At 44.1% G+C, this 23,108-nt stretch overlaps 1 protein-coding gene across 1 annotated transcript in view; it reads right to left on the bottom strand.

The window, feature by feature from the left end:
* LOC128970108 (A-kinase anchor protein 9-like) overlaps positions 1-23,108 on the bottom strand; it is a 42,005-nt gene that overhangs the window by 6,958 nt on the left and 11,939 nt on the right. Inside the window, exons 7-25 of the mRNA XM_054385128.1 lie at positions 22,919-23,023; positions 22,342-22,494; positions 21,071-21,250; positions 18,506-19,576; positions 17,199-17,327; positions 16,204-16,707; positions 15,234-15,297; positions 14,436-14,554; positions 13,555-13,746; positions 11,868-12,056; positions 11,088-11,232; positions 10,095-10,314; positions 8,390-8,540; positions 5,808-6,467; positions 4,926-4,928; positions 4,143-4,348; positions 2,677-2,785; positions 1,284-1,463; positions 12-212 (exon numbers count right to left, since the gene is read on the bottom strand). Of these exons, the coding sequence (XP_054241103.1) occupies positions 12-212; positions 1,284-1,463; positions 2,677-2,785; positions 4,143-4,348; positions 4,926-4,928; positions 5,808-6,467; positions 8,390-8,540; positions 10,095-10,314; positions 11,088-11,232; positions 11,868-12,056; positions 13,555-13,746; positions 14,436-14,554; positions 15,234-15,297; positions 16,204-16,707; positions 17,199-17,327; positions 18,506-19,576; positions 21,071-21,250; positions 22,342-22,494; positions 22,919-23,023 (4,581 nt within the window). The remainder of the gene's footprint in view (positions 1-11; positions 213-1,283; positions 1,464-2,676; positions 2,786-4,142; positions 4,349-4,925; positions 4,929-5,807; positions 6,468-8,389; positions 8,541-10,094; positions 10,315-11,087; positions 11,233-11,867; positions 12,057-13,554; positions 13,747-14,435; positions 14,555-15,233; positions 15,298-16,203; positions 16,708-17,198; positions 17,328-18,505; positions 19,577-21,070; positions 21,251-22,341; positions 22,495-22,918; positions 23,024-23,108) is intronic.

Here is a 23,108-nt window from a genome sequence, read left to right as displayed (position 1 = left end):
AGTCTCCTTACCCTTAAAACAGCATTGTCAGAATCTGAGCCCAGCTCTCTGAGGAAGGCTTCGTTCCTGAGCTCTGCTCTCAGCTTGGAGATCTCTGCATCAGCTTGTTTCAAAGACTTCTGCAGGGACAGCTTTTCTCTGTTCCACATTTCCTTCTCAGAGGCCACAAGAGTGTCAATATTAACGCCAACATCTGAGGAGTGTCTAGAAGACTGAAAAGGAAAGCAACTGAGTTTGAACCATGCAGTCTGGAAATGCCTGAGTGGCAGTGGTTTGGTGGAGAGCTCACAAAATTAATGGGAGAAAAAATACATTGACAGGATTTGAGGCCATCCCTCCACCCTAGCACCTCAGAAGCAGTGAGTTTAGGAGCCTGATCAATATCCCAGAAAAATACAGCTTCTCAAAAAAAAAAAGAAACAACAACCAAACAAAAACCCAACCCAACCCAAAACCAAACCAAACCCCAAAAAACAAACCCAAACCAACCAACCCCTCCTTGGATGATACCAGCTTCATGAGCTTGAAGCTATCTGGATCAACTTGCTACTTATCAAGGTGATAAGATCACCTTGATCAACAAGAGGAGTACATGGGAGAGAGAAGAGCACTTAAAAAACCAGAAGTTGGGTAAAATCATAAAGTTTAAATGGAGGAAGGACATGGACCTGATGGAGAGGGTCCAGAGGAGGGCCAGGAAAATGATCAAGGGGGCTGGAGTACCATTGCTATGAGGACAGGCTGAGGGAGCTGGGGATGCTCAGCCTGGAGAAGAGGAGGCTCCAGGGAGACCTGATAGCAGCCTTCCAGTACCTGAAGGGGGTTACAGGAAGGATGGGGAGAGACTGCTTGCAAAGGCCTGCAGTGACAGGACCAGGGGCAATGGCTTCAAACTAGAGAAGGGCAGATTTAGGTTGGATCTCTGTTCACTATGAGGGTGGTGGAACACTGGAACAGGTTTCTCAGGGAGGTGGTTGAGGCCCCCTCCCTGGAGATGTTCAAGGTAAGACTCAACAAGGCCCTGGGCAACCTGATCTAGTTGGGGATGTCCCTGCTGACTGTGGGGAGGTCAGACTGGATGAGCTTTGGAGGTCCCTTCCAGCCTGGACAATTCTATGATTCTATGAGTCAGGAGACACTGAGAGCAGGGCAATAACAACTCCCATCCGTTCACCCTGCAGAGGGAAGGCAAGAGAGACAGAGCTCCATCACTCCCAGGGAGGTGATGAGGCCGATGCTTCCTGGCTATCCATACACTGATACCAGCATGCAGGCAGACATACATAGTCTCCAGAAGCTTGTCTCTTCTGGTGCCTTCTCAGTTCTTCCTCCAGTTTCATGACAGCATTCCTCAAATTGTTCTTCTCCTCACTCAGCCTGCTGACAAAGCCTGTCAGCTCGGCATTCTGCCTCAGCAGCCTCTCAGTCAGTGAGCTGGATGGAGTCCCTGGTGGTAGCACGTGCTTCAGCTAGAAGACAGACAGAAACCAAACACAACTTCTCTCAGATCCAAGATGCCAACTTGAAAAAAACAAAACTGGCTTAGAGTGACAAACTTGGCAACACCTTGATAATAACTTACATAAAGAAAATAGAAGTGGAAACTATAGGTTAATGTGACTCTCTCTTTGCTTATCCTGTATATCACAGAACCAGAAAATGGTTTGGACTGGAAGGCACCTTAAAGATCAGGCAGTTTCAATCCCCTGCCATGGGCAGGGACACCTTCCACTGGACCAGGTTGCTCAAGTGCCCAGCCAACCTGGCCTTTAAACACTGCCAGGCAGAGCCTCCACAACTTCTCTGGGCAAGCTGCCCCAGTGCCTTACCACCCTCATGGTCAAAAGTTACTTCCTCATGGCTCATCTCAACTCAGCTTCTTCCATTTTGAAGCCATCAGTCCCCGTCCTGCCACTCCATGCCCTTGTTAAAAGTCCCTCTCCAGATCTCCTGGAGGCCCCCTTCAGGTACTGGCAGGCTGCTCTAAGGTCTCCCTGGAGCCTTCTCTTCTCCAAACCGAACAGCTCAAAGTCTCTCAGCCTGTCCCCACAGCAGAGGTTCTCCAGCTCTCTGATCATCTTGGAGGCCTTCTTTGGACCTGCTCTAACAGTTCCATGTCCTGTTTCTGTTGGGGGATCCAGAGCTGGCCCCAGCACTCCAGGTGGAGTCTCAGTAGAGCAGAGTGGCACAATCCCCTCCCTGCCCCTGCTGCCCACACTGGTTTGGATGCAGCCCAGCACAGGGCTGGTTTCTGGGCTGCCAGCTCACATTGCTGGCTCATGGGGAGCTGCTCCTCACCCAGCACCCCTGAGTCCTTCTCCCCAGCTCTGCTCTCTACCAGATCTCCTAGGTTCACACTGCACACTACTCAGTCTCCCTTTGGTAAAACCAGGGCAGTCTGAGTAAATGTGTTGTATCAACAAGACATAGTAATTACTGGGCATGGAAATGCTGAGCAAAGTTCTCTCAGTTCCAGAAATGCTGCTGAAAGGAAAATGTATTTTCTTGAATAGAAGGTTTTTATACTTCAACTCCATATCAGAAGACTTGCTGGAACAGATTCTCCTCTCTAAAGTCCAGACCTGGATAAGCACAGACTTAACAGCTCCCTGCTGGTTTCTACACACAGCTCATCATCCAAGCCCTACCACCAAAACTGTAACATTGCACTCTCACCTCTTCCAGGCAGGACAATCCAGGCAGTTTCTGCAGCTCTGAAACAGCCTCTTCAATAGTGTTTTGTACTGCAGTGAAGTCCTGGTCATCTGCTATTTCAAACTGGAACCTGCAACAGAAGTGACAGTTTCAGCAGCAGCCACAGCCTGGGACCCCAGCAGGACTTCTCAGCAATCCTTGAATCTGTGAGCAAAACCTCAGGGGATTTTCAAGCTATAATGCACTCAGCACTGGGGAGGCTACACCTTGAGTGCTGGGTTCAGTTTTGGGGCCCTCACTTCAGGAAGGACATTGAGGGGCTGGAGCAGGTCCAGAGAAGGGCAAGGAAACTGGGGAAGGGTCTGGAGAACAGGGCTGGTGAGGAGCAGCTGAGGGACCTGGGGGTGTTTAGTGTGGAGAGGAGGAGGCTGAGAGGAGACCTCATTGCTCTCTACAGCTCCCTGAGAGGAGACTGCAGCCAGGTGGAGGTTGGGCTCTGCTCCTCAACAACAAGTGACAGGAGGAGAGGAAATAGCCTCAGGTTGCATCAGGGGAGGTATAGTTTGGACATGAGAAGAAACTTCTTGACCAAAAGGGTTCTCATAACCTGGCACAGGCTGCCCAGGGAGGTGGCTGAATGCCCATCCCTGGAGGTGTTTCCAAGAGGCAGAGATGTGGTGCTGAGGGCCATGGTTTAGTCCCAGCCTTGGCAGAGTTAGAGAATAATTTGGCTTTTCCAACCCAAACCATTCTATTCTATGATTCCAAACGTCTCACAACAAAGAGAAAAAAAACCAAACTACAATTTTGCTGTAATTTATAAAGGATCATATTGAACACAAAAGATTTAGAGCAGCACTTGGTACTCTGTGACCCTGAGTTATATCAGTAGATCTCAAGTAGAAAAAGTCTCAATGCCAGAAAAATCTCAATGCTAGAAAAGTAGTACAACCCCAAAATCAGTTAGAGCTAGAAAGATGCTGAGGGGCCTGGAACATCTCTGATGGGGACAGGCTGAGAGAATTGGGACTGTTTGGTCTGGAGAAGAGCAGCCTGAGGGGGGGAAATCATCAATGCTGATCAATACTTCAAGGGTGGGTGTCAGGAGGATGGGACCAGGCTTTGTTCAGTGGTGCCCAGGGACAGGACAAGGTATAAGGGGCACAGACTGGACCATCAGAAGCTCATCTGAACATGAAGAGGAACTTGTGTAATGTAAGGGTGCTGGAGCCCTGGAGCAGGCTGCTCAGAGAGGTGGTGGAGTCTCCATCTCTGGAGACTTTCCAAACCCACCTGGATGTGTTCCTCTGTGACCTTCTCTTGGTGACCCTGCCTTGGCAGGGGGGGTTGGACTCTGATCTCCAGAGGTCTCTTCCAACCCCTACCATCCTGTGCTTTTGTCTGCAGTGTCTGGATTAGGATTAAAAGCCAATTTATTACCTTCTGGTTGCAACTAACCAGACCCAGTAGCTGAGGACTGCTCTAACCTGCTAGCAGCTTTCCGAGCCAACTGCTTCAGCTTTGGAGCTGTGGTTTGCAGCTTTTGTCTGATGTTTTCCAAAATCTCAGTAGCAGCAGAGAGATCTCCTCTTCCTGTCAGCATAGGGTAGGTGGATTCTTTCACCTCACCTCCTTCTGTTTTTTGCTGGAGAACCCAATTTCTTGTTCTGTCATTGGGTGTATCCCAGGCAGTCTGTAGATGAGAGAGGTGTTCATATACACAGAGAATGCATCTGGTCCAGTGCTTTAAAATGGACACATAAAATTATCAGGTTGGAAAAGACCTTTAAGATCATCATGTCCAACCATTAACCCACCACTACCATGTCAATCTGAAACACACCCAGAAACTGAAGAACAAACAATTCTGGTACAGAAAGCAGTTTGGTGTGACTACAGTGCTGCTGTGGTGTAGCACTCTACAATTATTTAGGTTCCCTGAAGAAAAGGAGGCTCCAGAAAGACATTAGAGCAGCCTTCCAGAATTTGAAGGGGGCCTCCAGGATTGCTGGAAACAGACTTTTTCCCTTTTAGCAAGGTACACACACTGAGCATGGCAGGAAGGCTGATGCTATCACAGTCAGCAATGCACCAAACATCCTGCCTTGAGCTACAGGTAGTTTCCAGTGCTTCAGAAGATTAAAGCCAGGAGCTGGCTGAATTAGATGAAGAGAAAGATTTCCTTCCTGGCTCCACAGACAGGCAGCTGCCAGAAAGCACAGGGTGATGGCAGGATGGGCAAAAATGTGGTCAGCAAACAGGTGTGGCACAGGCTGCCCAGGGAGATGACTGAATGCCCATCTCTGGAAGAGTTTCCAAGAGGCAGAGATATGGTGCTGAAGGCCATGGTTTAGCCCCAGCTTTGGTAGACTTAGAGAATGGCTGGGCTGGATGAGCTGAAAGGGCTCTTCCAACAAAAACCATTCCATGATTCTAAGCCTCCTGTCAATCTCCTCTGGGACTACCCACAAGTCACTCACCCAGCAACACCTATCTCCTACAGGGAAGTTTCTAAAGAGTTTTGCAAGTCATTTTAAAACAATTGCAGAAATTTCCAAAGCTTTTCTGAGAGAGAAAAAAAAAATTACAGGCAACGAACAGTGGCTGCAGCTTTCACCTAAAAATCAGGCAAAATTCCTAAAGTAACTTTTTACCTTGATGTCTTCCTTCTGTTCTGGTTGCTACCTGTCCACTGTCATGTGTATGGTAGTTTGATAACTTCATTCATTCATTCATTAAGCTGCTGGGAGATCACTTTCAAATGTTTCAAAGACCACTTGTGGTTTATGAGCTAGAGATGAAGAGCAGTGACCTTGCAGCATTCCTGAGCAGGAAGAGCTCCTTCCTCTGCCTGGGTACAGGGAGTATCCCTCTCCTACACCAAGCCATGGAGTCTATGTCTACACTCAGATGCATTTCTCCAGCTCATGCTGCTCCTCACACACCTCTACAGCTCCAGCCTCAGAACATGTGTGAATAATTTTAGGCAGCAACGTGGGAAGGTTTCCCTTTCCCTGGTGCCTGCAGTTTGTAGCCTGCAGGCTGTTTTACACCATGAGTGAAGGCACAGACACACACAGTGCTAACTGAATGACAGCTAACAGCTAAATGGCACAGGTCAGCATCACACGTGGCTCTCAGAGCTACTGTACCTCATTTGCTGTCCTTTCTGCTTCCTTTCTTCTTCCTTCACTCTCCTCCTCTTTTTTCTGCAGCTCTTGGATTATTTCCTGCAACTTCTTGGTTTCGTTCCCTAATTTATGGACTTCTTGCTTCTTTTCCCCAAGTTGCCACTGAAGGTCTTCTACTTTGGACTCCAGTTCATGGAGTTTCTTCTGTGCTATTATGTTAGCATCTTGTTCTGCTTGTAGTGCTTTCCTCTGGAGCTGCCTTTCTTTCTCCATTTGCTGTCTCACTTGCACAGATTCCAGTTTATACTTCTCCATCTCACTCACTAACTCCACTACACGGTCATGCTTTTCATCCATTTGTTTCTGCAGCTCTTTCAGCAACTCCTCAGATGGGTTAGGTGTTCCAGCTTGCCCTTTCTCCTCAGCACTTTGAAGCTGAGCACAGAGCTCTTTCTCCCTCTCCAGGGCACTGCTGATTTCCAGAGCTCGAACCCTCTCCGACTCCAGGAGCACCTGCAGCTGGGAACTGCGGCCTCGCTCACGTGACAGCTGGGCAGCACTCACTGCTTCTTGGGAGTCAAGCTTCTGCTGCAGATCAGCTGACAGCTGCCTCTCCTGCTCCAAAAGTTGAGTTAGCTCAAGGTTCTTTTGCTTTTGATCTTCCAGGGAAAATTTTAAATCCTTCCATAAGAAAACAGAAGAAAAAGATTGATTAAAGCCACGTCTTCTGCAATTTGCAAGCCTGCTGCCTCTACAGGTCTTGCTTGCAACAGCTTTTGCTGTTCCCAACTAATATGACATCACTCTGAATCATAGAATGCTTTGGGATGAAGGGACCTTTCAAGGTCCCCTAGTTCAACCCCCTGCAGTCACTGCAGGGACATCTGCAACTAGAGCAGTTTGCTCAGAGCCCCGAACAACCTGACCTGGGGTGGTTTCAGGGACAGTTCCAAGCCACCTCCCACCTCTCTGGGTAGTGTGGGACTTCTCTCTAGTCTGAATCTCCCTCTTTTAGTTTCAAACCATTATCCCTTGTCCTGTCACAACAGGTCCTTCTAAAAAGTTTGTCCCCTGCTTTCTTCTTGGCCCCTTTCAAGACCTGAAAGGCCACCAGGCTGAACAACCCCAACTCTCACAGCCTGGCCCCACAGCAGAGAGCTTCCAACACTCCCATCATTGCTGTGGCCTCCTCTGGGCCTGCTCCAACAGCTCCATGCTGATATTAATGCTATGAATTGATGAGAAATGATAGGAATGCTGATATGAAAACAGATCACACACCTGATTAAAGCAGATTACAAAAGCCTCTAATCAGATCACCCCACAAAGGACTATTTGGAGCATAGGCTTTGGAACGAGATACAAACAGCCAGAGTTCTGACACTGTAGACACCCAGCTGGTTTGACTTGATCAAAGTCTGAAAGTCATTTTGCAGGCTAAGATTTGAAGATGTAAAGAAATCCATGATGGTGAAGTCACTGCTTTTTTTTGGTCTTAGTGCTTGTACTAGGATACCTGCTCTCCCTTGCTCTACCAGATACTGCAGAGCACCACCGGGTTGGAAGGGAACTCCAGAGGTCATCTAGTCCAATCCTAGGTGATGCTGATCTGGCAGGGGGGTTGGACCTGATGATCTCTTGAGGTCCCTTCCAACTTCTGATATACTGTGATACTGTGAAGCCCCTCTGCAGTCAGTAAGACCCCCAACTAGATCAGGTTGCCCAGAGCCTGTTCAAGCCTGACCTTGAACGTCTCCAGAGATAAAGCCTCCACCACCTCCCTGGGCAACCTGTTCCAGTGTTGCACCACCCTCATAGTAAAGAACTTCCTCCTAATGTCCAATCTCCATGTACCCTACTCTAGTTTCAAACCACTGGCCCTTGCCTTAGTGCAGCATGGCTTTGTAAATAGCTCCCCCCAAGCTTTCTCATTCCAAGGAAGCTGCTAATGCATCTTCTCCTAAAGCCAACTCCCTGGTTGGGTTTTGATGAAGTGAAACTGCTGGTTTTGAAATGGAGACAAACATACATCCTAAATAATACTCTTAAATACTATCTTTCAGGAGCTGGGTTTGGGGAAGAGTTTTTAGGTGCAGCCACCTCAGCAGCATCCTGTCCCTCTGACTCTCTGAGGGCTGTTACACAACGTAACATCCTTTCATCTTGGCCCTGAAAAGCACAGTTGTAAAACTGCTATTGATTTCAATTTGCAGCAGGCTTTTTTCTTTCCTTGCCACACAGCATCTATACATCTGCAAGTGCTCAAAAGACACAAAGACCTGGTGCTGAGTGATGTGGTTTAGCCCCAGCCTTGGTAGAGTTAGAGGACCCTGCTTTGGCAGAAGGGTTGGACCTGATGATCTCTGGAGGTCTCTTCCAACCTCTAATGTTCTGTGATTCAGTGATGGTTGGGCTGGATGACCTTGAAGGGCTTTTCCAGCCCAGACCATTCTGTGGTTCTATGGTCTTCCTTCTATAACCCTGCTGCTGAAGGCAGAACATGGAGTATAGATTGGACAAGAATGTAAGCTGAGAGGAAATGTTAACCAAAAGAATATTTCTGTGCCCCCTGATGTTCCAGACCATTTGGGGTTATGGAATACCTCAAGCTCTTCTCTTCCTCTTTCCTCACTGCGTTCCATTTTAGCTTTTTCCTTTTCCAAAGCCCACTGTAGCTCTCTTGATTTTTTCTGTTCACTGGCCATGGTGTCCTTGAGAACATCTAGCTCAGCTGCTTTTTCTTTAACTTCAGTCCTGAAGGAGAAAGGGACAAGATTTAGATCAGACAACAATGGCTCTAATCCTATCACAGCTACTTGATACCATTCTATCTTCTTCACTGAAAACACTGCTTGTGCCACAGAGCAACTAGCAGTGGAAAGCCTGCTTAGCAGAACAAAACACAAAAACAGAGCAGCATGGGTCAAAAATGAAGTATGTCCAATCCTGCTAATTTTCTAATTGCTGCTTGCTATTAATTGGTGGCTCAGAGGCAGCTGATGCTCAGCTTAATCCAGTCACTACCCATACTGTGAAAGAATGCAAGGGAAATGCATCCTGCTGCCATGTGCCTCAAAAGGAAAAAGAGAATAATCTACTGTAAGGGAAAAAAGAACATCTATACCCTGAATTTTCTTTTATTTACAAATCAATTTTGCATCAATTTGTGAAAGAATCTTGGTCCTGAAGGCCTGTAAAGGCTGTGAGGTAAACTATAAAGCAATACAAATTTAAACTCTGAATTTGTTATCTCTGAGTGAATATTAAGATACCACATATGGGCACATCCATCTGGTAAAGGCATAAAGAACAATGGCTTTCTTGAGTGCCAAATATTTGGCCCGCAGCACTTAGAAGCTGTAAAATTTCATATGGCAATACTTGCAGAGACATCTTAACTCTACAATTCTTTTTCTCCAGGCTCAGCTTTAGAATTAGAAAAGCTTTTAAACAGCTATTGTATAGTTATTAGCCTGTCTGAAGTTGTGGCAGTTTTAGGCTGATGCTTAGGAAAAATTTTCCACAGATCTTGAGCAGAAAGTGGTAGAATGTAAATAAATTACCACTGGATGTAAAGGGAAAATAATGATAAAGTCTAAATAATCTCACTGCTCTGATAACTAACATAAAGTTAGTTGTATAAACTATTTCTGTCTCTTTCTCAGCCTCTTCACTCTAGCAGATAGCAGCTGGTGGCTTTTGCTTGGCTGTTGCTGACCTTGGCTGTGTTCTTGTTGTGGCTAAGTACTAACAAGTTACTCTCTGCTTTTTCCTTCTCTTTTCTCTTTTCCCTTGTACAGGGAGGAAGGAGGTAGAGAGGAGGAAGCTGTTGGTAACCCCCTGGTTTTATCCAGGGGGAGTTCTTATGTTATTTATAAATTGTAAATATATTGTGTGTGTGTGTATATATATATATTGTATATTTTGTACATATTCACTGCATTTCATATTTCTAGACTGTAGTTTTGTTTGTAAATACAGCTTCATTTGCTTCCAACTGAGCTTGTCTGGCAATCTTATTTTGGGGGTAATTTCAACCCACCACAACAGTAACCTCATGTGTTGGAAATCTTAAAAGAAATTGGCTTTAAATCAAACTATGAATCAGACACTCCCTAATCTACAGAACTAATTTTTCATCACATGGACAGGAAGTTTTCTTTTTGTTGTTGTTGTTGGGTATGCTTCACAGGAAAACTGAGAAGCATTTCTATTAGATGTGATCAACTTCTCAACGATTTGAGATGACACAGGAAAGATCATCTCCACTGGTAGGTAACACAGGAAGTTTGGCACTGGAAGCCTCACCTGATGGTTTCCAGGTCCTTGAAGTGCTTGTGCTGCGCTTTAAGGGTTGCCTCAAGCTCTAGCTTGGCTTGTGCAAGTTCATTCTTCAGCTCAGCACCCATCATTCTCTCTGAATTCAGCTGTTCCTGAAGCTCAGCTGCTCTGTCCTTCATACTGCGGAGCTCCACTTGCATCTCCAGTATCTGTGACTGTTTCTGCTGCATGTTGTACTCCAGCATTTCTAGTGAGAGCACCATGGACATGGGAATCAGTTAAAAAACGCCACTGTCTGTGTGGGTCAAGTTCCTTCTAGCACAGAGAATGACCACAGGCTATCATTAAGAGTGCTATTTTAAAAGAATATATTCATTCAGTAGTGGAGTGAGAGCAGAACTATGGCCTTTGGTTCTGGAATACCTTCTCTGCTTTCCAATAAATCATTTCTGAACTTTTTTAAAAGGCCAAGTGCACAACTGCATCAACATATATCCTGTGGATCACCAGTGACACAACCAGTGTTTCAGAGACTGGAACTGGCTGCCCAGGGAGGTGGCTGAATCCCCATCCCTGGAGATGTATCCAACAGGCAGAGATGTGGTGCTGAGGGTCATGGTTTAGCCCCAGCCTTGACAGAGTTAGGGAATGGTTGGACTGGATGATCTTGAAGGACTTTTCCAACCCAAACCATTCTGTGATTCTAACTATCCAGCTAAGAGAATTTCAAAGCTGTTGAACCTAAAAAGCATACATGGAAAATAACCTTAAAACACAAGCCCAATCTTTACAGCACTTGAAATAACTTTGAGTAACTTCCAATTTGATACAAGTCATAAGAACACAGATTAGATATTTTTGGGCAAATTAGTCAAATAAAGCTGAAAAAGATGACAAGTATGCCTGCTCAGAATGTGAATATCAAAGCCAGGGAGCAAAGACAGTGTCTTTTCACCTACAACATTTTGAGCACTGCCATGAAAACATTTGGCAAGACACACATGTAAGCACAGAAGTCACCTTGGGTTTTTGAATCCACCTCTTGTTCTCTCTTTGGATTGTTCTTCTTACTGTTCATCTGAGCATGTAACACTTGAATCTCCATCAGCAAACTTCTTCTGTCTGCATTCTGAAGACAGTCCATTGCTGCTCTCTGCTCACTAGCCTAGCAGCATTAGAAATATTGAAGAATAAAAGTCCAGAGTTGATTATTTATGGTGTGGATTTTACATTGACTTGTATATTCATAGTGCATATACATCCAAGACATTTCCAATTCAGTCAGAACTAAATCAGTATTATAATTTTGATAACTGCTTGTTATTTTTTTATTTTCCACCAGGCATCAAAATGATAGAAATAGAAGAGCCATCAGCTTTGTGGCCAGTGGTTCTTTTCCCCACTAATTCTTCCATGTTCCAGAGGAGATAACTGAACTCTCTGCCCCATCACAGCCTTATCACTCCTTGGTTTACAACTTGCTTCAGGCACACAAAGCTACCTTTTCTCTTGAACAAGGTAATGTAATTCTAAGTCCATGAATGAAATCAAGCTCAGGACAGCTGTGCTTAATTCAAAGTGGTCTCTGAAGGCTGTACTTTTCCTATACCTTGTGCACCTCAAAATCCCTTTCCTGCACCATATCAGTTTTACTTTTCAAAGGCAGCTCTTCTTCCTACAGGCCTACTTTTCACTCTCAGACTGTCAAAACTACTACTCCCTAGAACTGTAAATGGACTTCTACATTCCAAATGAAAATTTAACACAAACACACTTTGACTAAAGCATGTTTTCTATTACCTGATCATGCAGTCTGTGCTCCAACTGATTCATCAACATCCCTGCATCTCTTGTGCCCAGCCCTGCAAGTTCAGTCTGAAAGGCAGCCAGAAGCACATTCTGTTCTCTCACAAAGAGCTGCTGAACAGCACACAGAAGTTCTCCTCGCCAGTCTGAGCCACCTTCAGGAGGTTCTGCACTGGCATAAACCTACAGTGGTACAAAAAGAATTGAAACAGCAGGATTCCCAAAATCATTATCATTTTATGTAAGGAGTGTGTTTGCAGTGGGATCTTGAGCTGTTCTTACCCACTAACTACAGGACATTCAGTCACACAAATGGATGTATTTACTGTACACAGTGGGACTTCTGCATGCACAAATGCTCAACTTTTATCTGGTTTAGATGGAAGCAATTTAGCTTTTCATAACTGAAAGCCTAGTCCCATGTGGTTATTATTTATGTTACTGCATCATATTATCCTTTTAATTGCTATGATCAGATTTTTTTTTTTTTTAATGATTCATAGACTCACAGAATTGGGTTGGGTTGGAAGGGGCCTTAAAGATCACCCAGTTCCAACCCTGCCATATTGGGCAGGGACACCTTCCTCTAGAACAGGTTGTTCAAGGCCTCAAGTTTAGGGTTCGCTTTTTGGACCTCTCACTCCAAGAAGGACATGGAGGTTCTGAAGAAGGTTCAAGGAAAGGCAACAAAGCTGATGAAAGGGTCTGGAGAAAGGGTCTGGTGAGGAGCAGGTAAGAGAACTGGGGTTCTTTAGTCTGTAGAAAAGGAAGCTGAGGGAAGACCTCATTGCTCTCTTCAGCTCCCTGAAAAGAGGTTGGAGTGAGGTGGGGGTTGGCAGCTTCACTCTAGTGACACCTAATAGAAAGAGAGGAAATGGCCTCAAGTTGCACCAAGGGAGGTCTGGGATCAATTTCTTTCCCAAAAGTGTTGTCAAGCCCTGAAACAGGCTGCCTAGGGATCTTGTGGAGTCCCTGTCCCTGGAGGGATTTCAAAGCTGTGCAGATGTGGTGCTGATCACCATAGCTTAGCACCAGACTTGGCAGAGTTAGAGAATGGTTGGACTGGATGAACTTGAGGGCTTTTCCAACCAAAATAATTCTGTGATGTTACATCTGTGCTCCTAGACTCTCTCACAGAGCTATGTGGTAGTGTGCAGATACTGTGTATGAAAGTATTCATTTTATAATGATATCAAGTTAATTGCCCCAACTTAACCTGCAGAAGAGAACCAACCTACACAGATCCTAAAACCTCATTTGGGTAATTAGGCAGGCAACTCCCAGTAAGTGTTAACAGATTACTGACTATGTTATGTTTTACACAATTCTCCTCCTATTTTATCTTACTACAGTATCTTTTGAATAGTATCCAAGTTCTGTTACAGCAGTAAGTAACAAAAGGCAAAAGCAAGGTACTTTGGCTGCTCCTGGAAACACGCTTTCAAGGCAGAAACATTTACAAGGTGGATCTCTATGACACCCATGCACAGAAGAACAAATGCAAGTTCTCTTTAAGGCTCTACTTCATCACCAGAAAGCATGCCATGCACTTTTACTCCCTGGTTTTGAAGTCTTGCAGCAGTATATTTAGAGCATTTAAACCTGAGCTGTGATTGTGCCTCATAAGGTTATCAACAAATGATTTTTTAATTTAGACAGGATTTTACGATGTTGGTTATACCTCAGCTTCTCTAGAAAGTTGCATTCTTGCAATGAGGTCTTTCAGGGATGAAATGGTGCTTAGAAAAGCTTTTCTCTCCTCAAGCCAAGATGCTGGTTCTTGCTTAACAGGTGGCACCTCCCTGTCACTATATGGAAATTCAGTGAGAGACAGAACCTGTATGCCTTCATGATGGACTGCTTTCAGCAGGCCCTACAACAAACACAAAGGAAATCAGTGATGAAATCCTGATAGCAACAACAACAATCATCATCATCTCATTTCACACATGTTGAAATGCTGGTGCTTCTAAATTGATCAGCAAAAGGAAACTATTTATGCCTCTTCACACCAAAGAGAGAAGTGCCACCCAGGTACTAGTAAATAGGTGCATTTTTGACTCAGGTTCAGATGAAAGCTCACCTGCCAAACCAATACTCAAATGTTAAAATGCTTGCTGATGGAAACTGCCATTTTACAAACAACACCCTGGGAAGCTTCCAGGCAAGCTTTGCAATTCACTTTTTTGAAATTACTACTAAGCTGCCAAAGACTTAAAAAAAAATACAATCTTATTTTTACTGTTTATAATAGACACAATTTTTTTCCTTCATAATACTCACAATAAATAGTGTAATATGTGACCATGGCATTGTCATTAACACACAGTAACTACAAGAAATTAACAGCAATTCTATTTCTCATGATCAAACTTGAGAACAAGCCTATCATTACAGAATGCATACGAAACAAACAAGCAGATCACTGGTCAGAAGTATTCTGAAATGCATCAGAATTGCCAACACTAAATGGCTCTATTTTCACTAACCAAGCAGCAGCTCATCTAAGCTTGTGGTAGGATCATTTTTGTTCCATAATAATAATGATCAGTTCTATTTTACCTTGATTTTTTTGGGAAGTAAATCTGTTGAAGCTTCACCTTCATCTATTCCTTCAGATACGGTGTCAGATCCATGGGTCTGAGCAAGATACATTCCTTGACTCCAGTCTGAACTGGAGTCTAAAATAAAAGGGGAGAAAAACATGAAAGCTGGATTACTGCAAAGCTTTGAAGATCAGGCAGCAAAAAAGCTTTTTCATCTGTTCTAACAGGTGGTTATATGTCACCAGAGTTGATTTTAAGCCTGCAGACTACCTGGTTTACAGTTTTGCTTTTCCAGTTTCAAAGCAGCAACAGCAAAACACCACCCTAAAAAATATCCAAACTTCAAAAATCCTACTTTAGTTGCAAAAGAAAACAACTCCTTGCACAAACACTTCTGCCAGCTGACCTCCCCTTACCATGCTTAGCCTTTGCCTAAGAACAGGATCATATTAATGATTTTCATTGTTTTTGGACATTCTCTTGATCCCCATGCTAGGCAGCTGTAGCTTTAAATTCTATCAAAGATGATGTAGCTACACTGAAGAGATAATGTAACATGTAAGAAGAACACAGGAACCCCAGTGGGACAGAAAAATCTAGCATCTGATGCCTCCACTCAACTCATCTCCACCCCTTCTATAGCAAATTAACAGACATGGCATTCTCAACACCTTTAGGCAGTGCAACAGGCTTCCACCTGGGCAGTAGCAGTTTTTGTTTCTTAGAAGGCAAGCTCTTCAATAGCAAGCTGGACACTAGAAAAGCAGATTGAAGTTATAATGCTGGCTGAAATCTCTGAAGCTGTGTTTCTTACCACTAGAACCTCCATCTCTAGCTTGATCTGGTGGAGAATGTGCCGACCCAGACACTGGGATGCCCTGTGTTTAGAAAAGAGAACAATCAAAGCTTTATCACCCCTCACCTACTCACAGCAAGAGAGTTAATTCTAAGGAGCAGGACATGATATGAGTCTCTCTGTTCAATTCCCCCTGCAATCAAAGCCATCAAAGATGGCATACAATGGGGTGACCTACACTTGTCCCCACTTCACAGAGCAGGTCAGGTCCAAGGCAGCCACACAAGGAGGCGTCCAACAGTTGAGTGCATTCCCAAAATTAAATTGCTGAGGAAAGGGTTCACAATCTCTGCTAGGCCATGGAAGCATACTGAATGAATGTACTGAACAGGGGAGAGGTTCACACAACCAGACTTCAATGGGGATTCCTGTAGCAGCAGCAAAAGTACAAACTGAAGCACCTATAGATTGATTTGGGCTGGAAAAGCTCTTCTTCAGATCACCCAGCCTAACCATTCTGCCAAGGTTGGGGCTAAACCATGGCCCTCAGCACCACATCTCTGCCTCTTGGAAACACCTCCAGGGATGGGCATTCAGCCACCTCCCTGGGCAGTCTGTGCCAGGCTGTGAAAACCCTTTCAATAAAGACATTTTTCCTAAACTCCAACCTAAACCTCCCATGATGCAACCTGAGGCCATTTCCTCTCCTGTCACTTGTTGCTAGGGAGCAGAGCCTAACCTCCACCTGGCTCCAGCTTCCTCTCAGGGAGCTATAGAGAGCAATGAGGTCTCCCCTCAGCCTTCTCTTCTCCACACTAAACACCCCCAGGTCCCTCTGCTGATCCTCACCAGCCCTGTTCTCCAGACCCTTCCCAGCTTCCTTGCCCTTCTCTGGACCTGCTCCAGCCCCTCAATGTCCTTCTTGAAGAGAGGGGAACAAAACTGAGTGCAGTCCTCAAGCTCAATATTTACAAAGCAGGACACATACCTCTTTAGCTTGTAGAGTTTCTATGACTTCCTTTAAAGTTTTACACTCCTCAGTCAACACTTGTACTGCAACAAACTTCTCTCTCTTTAATGCTTCAGCCTCAGAGATGTGCCTTGTCTCCATGTCCATGATTTCAGCAGCATGGAGTTCCTGCATTTGGTCAATTTTGTCAGTAAATTCTCTCACAATCTCTGCCATCTCCTCTGAAGAGCACCCATTTGGCAAATCAATCTGCATCTCTGCATTTCTCACAAGGACTGGTGAAGTCTGGATACAGCTGTTGGTTTCCACAGTCTGGTCTGTTTGTGATGATGAGTTTTTCCTACTTAGAGCAGATTCACTGCTTGACAAATCACACATTATTTCTGCATCCTTTTTGCTTTCAGTTTTTGCCAGTTCTTTGTCCTTTCTCATATAACTTGCAAACTTCTCTTCTGCTTCAACTAAGTTCTCTTTGACTTTGCATAGGTCTTCCTGAAGATGTATCAGACTTGCTTCTTTTACCTGTGAATAGTTAGAATCCCAATCACAGTCCTTCCAATTCCTTTAAATTATCTCTATACCATTAGGGTTTAGTCCTATTTTAAAGTAGTTATGACATATGCCAACGAATACTATCTCCTAAGAAACAGAGCTCTAGATCCACTCCTGCACTGCAGTGGACTGTAAAATTATGTACTTTCACAGAATGACAGAAACATTCAGGTTGGAAAAGACCCTCAGGATCATCTAGTCCAACCAATAACCCTACTCTGCCAGGTTCACCATATCCCCAAGCACCACATCCAAACAACCTTTAAACACATCCAGGGCAAAAAGTGAAGGGTTTGGCCTACAGGATCAGCTCTGATCCACTGACAGGAGGTACTGAGTGGCTACTTTTCTTAGTGGCATACTCAGCACAAGATAGAAAACCCCTGCAACAAGCATATTTGCACAACAAGTCCTGTATAACCATTTGCTTTAAATACCACATGGGGCAACTTGGTTCTTACTGCTAGTTCTTGCTGAAGTTTTTCTGCCTTTTCTCTGTAACTGCTCAGCTCTTCCTTAGCAGCAGCTGCCTCTTCTTTCACTTGCTGTAGTTCATTTTCTTTCTGATTTTCCACAAGTTGTGCTTCTACCTACATGGCAACATAAGATATGGAGAATGGTGAATCACAGGATGGCTTGAGTTGGAAGAGACCTTAAAGATCATCTAACTCCAGTAAAGAATCTTATAATCAAATACTAACAGCACTGATCACCTTCACACCAACTTACAAAAGCTACAAGTGAAAAAACCAGAGGGGCAAACAAATCTGTGTTATTTGGGTTAACATAGCCTCAAAAAAAATTAAGACCAAGAGACCATTTTCCTAGAGTAACTTCCACAAGCTGGGCAAATATGGGAGGAAAGACAAGCATGGAAGGAAAGATTGTCTTCTTACAGTTTACTGAACCGCAAGCAGAAATTGGCTCCACCATGCACAAAGCACAAGGAGGAAGGTCAAAGAGTAAGAAATGAAGTCTTACAGTGTTGTTAAAGTTAGAAGACATTTATGGCATTCATTTACTCTGTGTTTGGATGAAAGGTCATAGAACCTTTTCTGGTCCAGCACTGGGTTCCATGATGTTTCTGAAATTAAGGGTTTCACAGAATGCACCAGGTTGGAAGGAACCCTCAAAGATCATCTGGTTCAAGCCCCCTGCAGTGAGCAGGGACATCTCCCAACTAGATCAGGTTTCAGCAACTAAGCCAGTGTTCAGGCTATCCACCATTGCCAGCTTTGACTGAAGGTTTTAAGTTCAGGCAACGCGACCAGTGGTGGATGGAAATCAGGACAAATGGATACTGGTAAATGCCACTGATAGGGAAATGTCTTTTAAGAAATGAAAGCAAGAAAAAGTCAACCAAAATCAAAGCATACATAAATAAACAACCTCTCCCTGCTAAAGCCCCCTGCACAGACAAATTGCTATCACTCCCTTATCATTCTGAACCCTCTCTGATGTAATTCTTGTCTCCCTGCCTCCATGGCAGTAAAAGTGTTATTCACTGCATTTTGTGTCACTTCAATGGAAGAATAAGAAAGGGTCTGTCCAGAATTCAGCATCACCTTTGCACTCATGAAAAGTCAAAGTGTTGGTAAGCAAAATGGAAACCAGCATTAGAGCCTCTACAGTAATAAACCAGATGAAGGTCTGACCCATACAGCATATTTCTACCACTGGTCTTACCAACAAATGCTTCATTCATCACAGTTTGCAGAAAAGAACAGCACTTAGTGGAAACAAGGCAAGAGAAAATGGCATGAAGTACCTGGTGTGGCTGCATTTCTTCTTGCTCCATGTGTTTCTGAGCCTCTCCACTGTGCTTTTCTTGAAGCCCCTGCAGTAGCTGCTGAAGTTCAAAGAGTCTCTCTTCCTTTGCTTTAGCTTCCTTCTCTGCACCTTTGGCATTTTCTCTTTCTAACTCCAAGCGATGGTTCACCAGTGCCAGCTGGTCCTCCATCTCACCAAGCCTCTGGGTTAAGAGTAATAATTTTGATTCAGTTTCACTTTGGGCTCCATCACTCAAACTGTCTTTTTGGGCATCCTCATTGTTCTGCTCCACACAGCTTGAAGCTTCCTGAGTTTCCTGCATGAATTTCCTCTGCTCTTGAACTGCATTTAGCTGAACCTGACTCACAAGAGCAGCAGCAACTTTTTCCAGCAGAGTCTTTTCCAGTTCTAATATCCTCTTTTCAAGTGTTTCTCTTTCTGCTTTCCTTTCCTCCTCCAAGTCTTTTATTTTATTGTAGGACTGGACCAGTTCTGAATCTCTTTCCTTAACACATCCCTGAAGTTGCTCCAGTTGCAGCTCCATCTTGCTGATGCTGACTCTTGTATTCTCATCTGAAGGCTGAAGCTGGGATTGATCTAGCAACTCTGATTTCTCACATAATCCTTCTTCCAGTATTCCAGTTCTCCCCTTGCTTCTGTCTTCTGGTTCTTCCCTATCACTTCTCCTCAGCTCACACTTGCATTTCTCTTTTTTTAACACACTTATTTCTTGCTCTAGCTGGGTCATTTTTAACTTAGCTTCCTCAAGCTCACTCTTTGTCTGAGATGCTTCCACATTTACAATTTCTACTTGCTTCTCCAAAGCCTCCTTTTCTGCCATAACTGTTTCAAGAGTATGTTTCAGACTGTCAGCATCTTCTTGAAGAGCAGCAATGTCTGCAGGCACTTTTTGTTCAATATTTGCCAGCTCCTGCTGAAGCTTATCAATGACATCATTCAACTGCTCTATTTCCTCATCATTTTTTCTCTTCACCCGTTCTTGATCACTCTTCAGACATTCTACCCGGGCTTCAAGCTCCCTTATATGCTCATTTTGCTCTTCAATAACCTGGGGAAAAAACCCAAACAAGGTAAGAACTTCATGATGGGTAACTATTACACCCTAAGATAATTTTTCTTATATCTGCTAATTCAATCTTCTCATAAAATCAAGGTTTAATGTATTATTTTTACTCAAAGAACTCCAAGGAACTAATATTTATGAAGCTTAAAACTTAAACTATCCTCAAACTCACCATATGGAGGACAGATATCACAGTACATTAGAGGTTGGAAGGGACCTCAAGAGATCATCAAGTCCAACCCCCCTGCCAAAGCAGGATCACTTAGGGTAGTCTGCACAGGAGTGCACCTGGATGATGCATCCTGATGATGGCTGAAATTTGTTATCTCCACTTCTTTATTAATGTCATGATTCTTACCCTTATTCAAGAATTTGAATGTACATTTTAAAAGGAGAATAGGCAGCAAAATGGGAAAGTACTAACATTTGGGTCACCAACCCTTTATTTGCAATCTTCTACCTCAAAAACAATTTGCAGAAGAATCAAATTTACCTTCCCCAACTCTTTGCATCAAAGAGTTTTCTGAATTGGAGAAGTTACTAAGTAGCTCAGGCATTAGCTGGCACAGTATTCCATTCCCAAATTCAGTCTTGAATTTCACTGCAAGTGAAGCATTCTGCATGTGTAGTAGAAACTCCAGATTCTAAATTGAACTAAATGGACTCAGTTATCCCAACACAGAACTCTAAAGACACTGAACAGGTGGATGTTTGAACTCCACCCATGTTCTAATGTGCAGTGTTTAGATTATACAGATACTGTGTTCCTCATACACAGGTACCACTCACATTCACATGGTCAATAGATCTATGTAGCACACAGTTAGTTTAGGTGGATATGCATTTTGAAAACAAAGGGACCTTTTTACTGTGTTGAAAAATACCATTATAACATTCTGTTTAGACTGAGACCACAGAAAACTGGAAGAGGCTGCACTGAGATTAGACATTAGGAAGAACTTCTTCAGCAGTGAGGGTGATGAGGTACTGGAACAGGCTGCCCAGAGGAGCTCTGGAGGCTCCAAGCCTGGAAATGTTCAAAACTAGCCTGGCTGGAGCCTTGAGCAGCCTGGTCTAGTAGAAGGTGTCCCTGCCCATGGCAAGAGGGCTAGAACTAGATGATCTTTAAGGTCCCTTCCAACCCAAGCCATTCTAGGATTCTACAATGGTTCAGAAGTATTAGAAGAACAAGGAATGAAGAACTGAAGATGAAACTTCAAGCAGAAATAAGGCAGAATAATAGCAAGCAAAGAATATCCTTCATAAAAAAAAAGAAAAAAAAAAAGAGACAAAAAAGGAAAACCAGATTAGGCCTAAAGGGCTGCTGGAAACTTCTAGAAGCATTTGCATTTTTAAAATGCCTTTAAAAAGGCAGCAAGAGAAGATTAATGGAACTGGCAAGGGGACACAGGTATTCTTCCCTTCAAAGAGCTAGCAACACAAAGTAGGACTCTGAAGCAAGATTTCAAAAGCAGGTACTTTGTTATCAGTTGTGCCTTCAAGCTGCTGTTGCAGGCTTGCAATTTGCTCATGAAGATGTTCTATTTCCTGCTCCTTTTCTTGCATGATGCGAGCCAGTCTCCCAGCTACTAAACGATGGTCTGGTATGGTGGCATCTTCAGATTTCCGGATTGCTAGTCCCAGTATTTCCATTTCATCCTAGGGAGAAAAATAAACCCAAAACCATGCTGCAGTTGTCATAAAGCTTTCTGAATAGTCTAGTGTGTGCATTTCAGGACTAGGAATCTGCTTGAGCACAGGAAGGCTTTCCAAAGGGACCTGGCCAGGCTGGATCCATGGGCTAAGGTCAGTTGCATGAGGTTTAATAAAGCCATATACCAGATCCTGCGTTTGGGTCACAACCACCCCATGAAGACACCAGGCGTGGAGCAGAGTGGTTAGAAACTACCCAGCAGAGAAAGACCTGGGAGTGTGGGTTGACAATTGGCTGAAGTTGAGCCAGGATGTGGCTAGGTGGCCAAGAAGGCCACCAGCATCCTGACCTGGATCAGTAGCAGTGTAGCCAGCAGGACCAGGGAATAATTGTCCTCCTGTTCTGGACACTGGCAAGGCCACACCTGGAGTGCTGGTTCAGTTTTGGGGCCCTCCCTCCCAGAAGGACATTGGGACATTGCAGGCCTGGAGCAAGTGCAGAGAGGAGCAAGGAAGCTGGGGAAGGGTCTGGAGAACAGGGCTGGTGAGGAGCAGCTGAGGGACCTGGGGGTGTTTAGCGTGGAGAAGAGAAGGCTGAGGGGAGACCTCATTGCTCTCTACAGCTCCCTGAAAGGAGGCTGGAGCCAGGTGGGGGTTGTTCTCTTCTCCCAAGGAACAAGTGACAAATGACCTGAAATTGCACCAGGGGAGGTTTAAGTTGGAGATGAGGAAAAATTTCTCTGCTGCAAGAGTGATCAGGGATTGAAACAGGCTGCCCAGGGAGGTGATGAAGTCCCCATCCCTGGAGATGTTCAAGAAATGTGTGGCCATGGTAGCTGGGGACATGGTTTAGTGGCCATGGTGGTGCTGGGTTGATGATTGGACTGGATGATCTTAGAGGACTTTTCCAACCAAAACAATTGCATGATGAATAAACAATCTGCATGGAACAAGAAGTGATTAGCTGAGCTCCTGAATATTTTTCAGTTTGAACTGTGGAAAGCTTGAGAAAGAAGTTGGCATCTTGGCTTTTTCCAAGGACTTGTTTCTGGGGAATGGGGAGAATAAATCTCTAGGCTTCTCTGTGACACAATTACCTTAAATAATTTGTTCTCTTGTTCCAGTTCTTGCAAGTGTGTAGTGGACTCCTTCCTCTGAATTTCTAGTTGCATGTGCAGCTGCTGAACTTCCTCATTTTTATTTTCCAGCTCCTCTCGGAACTGCTCCAGTTGCTCCTCAAGGTTTGTGACCTGTGTTTCCAAAATAAATGATGGAAAAGGAGTAGGCAGCCATACCAAAAATTCCAGGTCATCATTTGCAAGTGCAATGTCTATGGTAAACTGTTTTGGTATGCAGAAACAAAAGAATGTGTGCTCAGTGACATTCTGAGTCCTTAAACCCAATGGAATTTTAAACCCCAGCAATAATCAGCTGAAATCACTCTGAAGTTTTTCTTAATTGGGATGAATTTTGATTTCAGAAACATTCTTGCAAGTCATAAGCATTAATGTAGACAACAACAGCAATTGTCACAGCTCACGAGAGCATTTCAAAGGGATCTGGGCTGCTGTCTCTCTGATCTGGTCACAGATTTCAGCTGCAGAATTCACAAAACTCAACAGAAAGCAAAAACTGACAAACTATAATCAGTGGAACATTTCACAGGTATTTTACCTCCTTCTCCTTTCTGTCCACAGCTTCTCGTTCAGCTTGCAGTTGTGCTTCAAGAGGTAATTCTCCCTTTACTATGATGGTGCCAAACTGTTTCCTTTCCTCCACCTTTGAAGACAAATCAGACGAGTAAGAAACAAGACAGACAGTTTTGTTGTCAAGAAAAGAAGAAAGTGGTAAATGCAGGAGAATT

Source organism: Indicator indicator, chromosome 11, assembly GCF_027791375.1.
Source record: "Indicator indicator isolate 239-I01 chromosome 11, UM_Iind_1.1, whole genome shotgun sequence".
NCBI classification, from domain to species: Eukaryota; Metazoa; Chordata; class Aves; order Piciformes; family Indicatoridae; genus Indicator; species Indicator indicator.
Note: the sequence above shows the minus strand (reverse complement) of the source record. Positions and strands in the feature narration are given on the sequence as shown.